This window comes from Mandrillus leucophaeus, unplaced genomic scaffold (assembly GCF_000951045.1).
Source record: "Mandrillus leucophaeus isolate KB7577 unplaced genomic scaffold, Mleu.le_1.0 Scaffold124, whole genome shotgun sequence".
Lineage (NCBI taxonomy): Eukaryota > Metazoa > Chordata > Mammalia > Primates > Cercopithecidae > Mandrillus > Mandrillus leucophaeus.
Window position 1 is genome coordinate 762962 of NW_012100765.1, and position 6057 is coordinate 769018.

The window sequence follows — 6057 nt, forward strand, 5'->3', positions numbered from 1 at the left end:
TTCCTACCATGGCTGCCCCCTTTAATCTATCTTACCCACTGCTGGATTAAGTGTCTCTAAATATCAGTCTCTCTCCTGTTCTAGAACAGCCATGACTCAAGGACTCTCTCTCCACCTTATTCCGCCGGCCCTGGCCCATTATCCAAGCTCCTATACAGCCCATGCCTGCCACAATCTTCGTGTTTGGGGATTGGAGGTGGCATTTAAAAATGCCATCACGCAGCTGGGCATGGTGGCTTATGCCTGTAATCCTAGCACTTCAGGAGGCCGAGGTGGGCAGATCTCTTGAGGTCAGGAGTTCGAGATCAGACTGTCCAACATGGCGAAACCCCGTTTCCACTAAAAATGCAAAAATTAGCCAGGTGTGGTGGCGCATGTCTGTAATTCCAGCTACTTGGGAGGTTGAGGCAGGAGAATCACTTGAATCTGGGAGGCAGAGGTGCAGAGATAACGCCATTGCACTCTAACCTGGGTGACAAGAGTGAAACTCTGTCTCAAAAAAAAAAAAAAAAGGCTATTATGCAATATTTAATACATTAAAAAGTCATAAACAATAAAACAAGTGCCTATGTTCCCACCACCCAGCTTAAAAAATAAAACTTGACCAATCATTTGAAATGTGTGTTCCTAATTGCATCCCCACCAAGGCTAGCCCTGGACTGAATTTGGAGGTTATCATTCTCATGCATTTCTGAATATTTGTACTACATATGCAGAACCACATAGAGCAAGACAGCACCTTAAATTGCATTTGTTTAAACTTACATATGTATATAACTTCCTACAGCTTGTTTTTTTCTTCTTGATGTTATTTCCATGTGATCCATATGTGTAGCTCTGCTTCACTCTTTTTGCTGCTGGGTTTTATTTTGTTTTTCTTTTCTCTTGTGGCTTATTTTATTTTATTTTATTGAGACAGAGTCTTGCTCTGTCACCCAGGCTGGAGTGCAGTGGAGCAATCTCGGCTCTCTGCAACCTCCGCCTCCCATACTCAAGCAATCCTCCTACCTCAGCCTCCTGAGCAGCTGGGACTACAGGCATGTGCCACCACACCAGACTAACGTTTTAATTTTTAGTAGAGACGGGTTTCACCATGTTGGCCAGGCTAGTCTCAAACTCCTGAGCTCAAGCAATCCACTTGCCTCAGCCTCCCAAAGTGCTGGGGTTACAGGCGTGAGCCACTGCGCCCGGCCCTGTTATTGCTTATTTTATTCAACGATTAAAAGTGCAGACTCAGGAATTGGACGATGTGAGCTCAAATCTTATTTCTACCACTGCAGGCAGGATACTTTGCATTTCTGTGGCTCCATTTCCTCTTTTATAAAAGAGATGATACTAACACTGTCCTCCCCCGCATAGTGGCTGCTAGAACTAAATGGCACCGCTCCCGCCCAAGCCTCGGAATGATGCCTACTGTATTAAAGTACTCACTCACCAGTGACTCTTATTCTTTTTCCATCCACATGACTGCCAGGAAAACCAAACTGAGAACTAAGGTCAGAACGACATGCTGTGCTCAAAAATCTCAGGCAAAATGTCAGAGCAACAATGCCAAGTATTTTCTGGTACATTAGAATGAAAATCAGTTTAAAAAACTACCAAGTATTGTATTCATCTGTTACAATAAATTAAGTCATCTGTCCACTTAGGTAAATCATTCAATTCTTTCCCGAACCATTTATCTTGGAAAAATCTTTTTACCTTAAAAGATTTTCAATTTTCAGGCTCCTACAGATGGAACATGGTCAGTGCATGACTAGAGCAACTTACAAGGCAAATAGAGCGTTAACATGGCTGTGACTAATGATGACAATATGTGCCACCACCTCATCACCAGGAATCTGAGCCAGCCACGGCACCTTCTGGATTTTCTTGGCCCGCTTATTTGGCCCCAGTTTGTCAGAATGTTCCCTACAACATCACTAAGTGTTGGAGCAAAACACAATTTCAAAATGGGGCTTGAAGAAGATGGCTAGTAAATCAATTGGATTTGTATTCTCTTGCCATTTCATTAAGTATCCGGACATCTAATCCCGTGTAGAATGGCAACTGCTTCAAATTATGTTTTTTTGTTTGTTGTTTTTTGTTTTTTTGAGATGAAGCCTCACTCTTGTCTCCCAGGCAGGAGCGCAGTAGCACGATCTTGGCTCACTGCAACCTCCACCTCCCAGATTCAAGCGATTCTCATTACTCAACCTCCCAAGTAGCTGGGATTATAGGCGCCCACGACCAGGCAGGGCTGATATTTGTATTTTTAGTAGAGATGGGGTTTCACTATGTTGGCCAGGCTGGTCCTGAACTCCTTACCTCAGGTGATCCGCTCACCTCAGCCTCGCAAAGTACTGGGATTACAGATGTGAGCCACCGCGCCCAGCCTTATGTGCTATTTTGAATTACAAAATATCAGATGAAAGCTTTTGATTACCTTTACGATGGATATTATGCTACTAAGCATTTTTCAATACAAAGTACTTTAGTCATGCATTCAAAATGTGAATGTAAATTGCTATGTTCGTTTGTCTGGCTTTGGGAAAAGCAAGTTTTTACATTTTTCCTTGTTAGTGGTTCCCATCAGCATCAACTATGAATCATTCTTCTGAAAAAGAGGTTACCCCAGTGAAAACACATCTGATTTTTTGTCCCTTTCTGGCAGGGAAGTGTGTCTCTTTAGTTGTGGGAATCATTTTGGGAAACTAATAACAAACTTCCAACCATCCGAAGTCCATCTCTATCACATGCCAAGAAGTGTGGCTGCAGTCTCACTCCATCTAGCGTGAGCCCGCACATTTACCAACACGCTCCTTAGCATGTACTATCAAGCACAGAATGGGCAAGACTTTTCCCCCCGAATAAGGAAGCAACTCATTACCAAAAGCAAACTAAATGTCTAGAAAAAGAAGCCCTCCAGGTGCAGTGGCTCATGCCCGTAATCCCAGCACTTTGGGAGGCCGAGGTGGGTGGATGACGAGGTCAGGAGTTCGAGACCAGCCTGACCAACATGGTGAAACCCCGTGTCTACTAAAAATACAAAAATTAGGCATGGTGGCAGGTGCCTATAATCCCAGCTACTCAGGAGGCTGAGGCAGGAAAATCACTTGAACCCAGAAGGCAGAGGTTACAGTGAGCCAAGATCACACTATTGTATTCCAGCCTGGGTGACAGAGTGAGACTCCATCTCAAAAAAAAAAAAACCAAGATATCTCATATAACAATATGAAATGTTGCCCATATTGATGACATCAATGATGTTAATAATTATAAGCATCATACAGTGTATAAACTATTCTCATCTTTCTTTTTTGAGAAGACTCGCTCTATTGCCCAGGCTGACATGATCTCTGCTCACTGCAACCTCTGCCTTCTAGGTTCAAGTGATTCTCCTGCTTCAGCCTCCCAAGTAGCTGGGATTACAGGTGTGTACCACCACACCTGGCTAATTTTTGTGTTTGTAGTAGAGACAGGGTTTTACCATGTTCGCTAGGCAGGTCTCGAACTTCTGACCTCAAGTGATCCACCCACCTTGGCCTCCGAAAGTGCTGGGATACAGATGTGAGCCCCCATGCCTGGCCTTTCATCTTAAGAGGTTGGTCTTCATGAGATTCTTCTGACTAGACTGATCGTAGAGCCTCCTACATTAAAAATTCCTCCTCCCTTTTTGATTCCTGGCAAAATGCAAATTAAGGCTCATCTTCTCTTTCCTTTCTGGTTCTGTGTCTTCAATTCTCAAGAGTTTGTCTAGAATGCTCCCAGCACAAACCTCCACTGCCCTGTGTTCACCTCCGCAATGGGCCAGGGAAACCTACTTACTTCTTAGAGCGTATTCTTTGGGCTTCACTGAATTCAGATCAGAAAGGAATTCATCAGTATCTTGCATGCACTTCAGAGAAATGTTTCTTGCAGGAAAAACAAAAGGAAATTGAAAAGACAGCAGGCAAAATAGTAGAGTCAGGCCCATCATTGTCTCCTAACCTGTTAGGATAAGCCTCACATCTTGGGTAAACAGCCTTATATTTATGAAACACTGGTGTATGATACGTTGCGGGTAAATGGGACATGCTCGCTCTTTAATAGGCAGAGAGACAAGCTGCGTCTCCCAGCCACCTGCAAAGCAGCCAAGATGAACAAACCATGGAAACCAATTTATATACAACTTGTTATTGTTGAGTAACACAGCACTGTGGATGTGGGGGCCGCTGACCACCTGGCTTCCTTTGGTTATGCAGATTAACATTTCCAGTTAACATGGATAATGCTGGATTTTCTCTGGTTAGATGGCCTGGTGTACATCTCTGGGTTTCAAAATTACAGTGACTATGTTAAGTGGCAATATTTGGCTTTTGTCCAAGAAGGATGATGAACTTGTAAAACATTTGGATGAATGATAAGCAAAGAAGGGCTTCTCCGTGATGGTCTGCATAGGGTATGCATCTGCTAAAGCATGTGCTGGACTTTGAGAGCGGTATCAGCGTGGGAGTGTTGAACTGCCCCGTGGGAAGGAAGTTGTTGCAGCAGGACAAATATGCACACACATCCACACGTGGGAGTTTGGAAAACACATCCTGGGAAGTCAGATGCTGACAAAGGACCTTGGGAATGGTACGCAACTACTTTAAGGAAACATAAAACGTGTCGATCTGGATTTCTCACGGTGTAAATATTCTTTTTCCAGAAAGACTTGCTTTAAATAGTAACTTCCATATATTTCCATTTAAAATGGGAAACAATTTCTGTAGATCTTGTTTACACTGCTGGAACACATCTGCACTTGTGGGTGGCCGTGACTTAGTTGTACTTCCTGCTGCCATTTGGCTTCAGAGCATCTTCTAGCATCCCGGACCACCCCTTTCTACGCACACACCCCGCCGACTCTGACTTCGGTTCCTTTGTTCATGCCCTACCCTCTGTCTGGAGTGACCTTCTCCCAGCTCCCCTCCTGCTGGGCATCCTCATCTATTCCCACTTCTTCTAAGTAGGTGTTGGCTCTTCCAGGAAGCCCTTCTGGGCTTCCCCTCTGAAAGTAGGCTATGAGAATAGCCTGTTCTCTCTGCTGCCTAATTGCTTTGCACATTCCCTTTACCTTCACACTTTGAAGGTATCTATTTCTGCCTCCTTTTTTCTTTTAGACTGGAAGCTCCAGGAGGGCAGGCACTGTGCTCTTTTTATCATCCTGGGATGTTCTCAGGCCTTCTGGGTAGTGATTAAGAGCCAAAGCTGTTCCTTACTGGCTGTGTAACCTAGAGCAATTGTGCTGTCTCATTGATCTTATCTTGAAAATGAAGATACTAATAGTTTCTACACCTTGGAATTATGAGATTTAATATAAAGTATTAAAAGAAGGCCAAGTGTGGTGGCTCATTCCTGCCATCCCAGCACTTTGGGAGGCCAAGGCAGGAGGACTGCGTGAGCCCAGGAGTTACAAGTGAGCCCAGGAGTTACAGTGAGCTATGATTACACAACTGCACTCCAGCCTACGCATCAGAGCAAGATCCTATGTCTTAAAAAAAAAAACAAAAAATGTTAAAAGTACTGAAAGAGTCTGGGTGTAGTGGCTCATGTTTATAATCCCAGCACTTTGGGAGGCTGAGCAGGAGGCTCACTTGAGCCCAGGAGGTCAACCAGCCTGGGCAACATGGTGAGAGACCCGTCTCTACCAAAAATTTATAAAATTAGCCAAGCAGAGTAGCACACACCTGTAGTCCCAGATATCTGGCAGTCTGAGGTGGGATGTTTGCCTGCGGCCAGGAGGTCGAGGATGCAGTGAGCTGAGTTTGTGCTATGGCACACCAGCTTGGACAACAGAGCAAGACCCTGTCTCAAACCCAAAAAGTATTGAAAGAGTTACTGGCCTATTATAAATACTCAAGAAATACTATGTATTGTCCTTATATTCTAAATGCCCACTACATACCTGGCAGATAATATACCAGATATCCTGATAATGTATCTACAAGGGGACATTAGAGTATCTGACCTTTTGTAGACTCTTAATAAACAGTAGGTACTGTGGCAGTTTAGGATTTTTTTATTGGCTTGAAAAAAACATTCAGGCACACAAGC

The 6057-nt window shown here is 43.9% G+C and overlaps 1 protein-coding gene across 1 annotated transcript in view; it reads right to left on the reverse strand.

The window, feature by feature from the left end:
• LOC105533298 (nose resistant to fluoxetine protein 6-like) overlaps positions 1 to 3958 on the reverse strand; it is an 80666-nt gene extending 76708 nt beyond the window's left edge. The window contains exon 1 of the mRNA XM_011971699.1: positions 3808 to 3958. Within this exon, the coding sequence (XP_011827089.1) occupies positions 3808 to 3958 (151 nt within the window). The remainder of the gene's footprint in view (positions 1 to 3807) is intronic.
• Positions 3959 to 6057: the final 2099 nt, after the last annotated feature.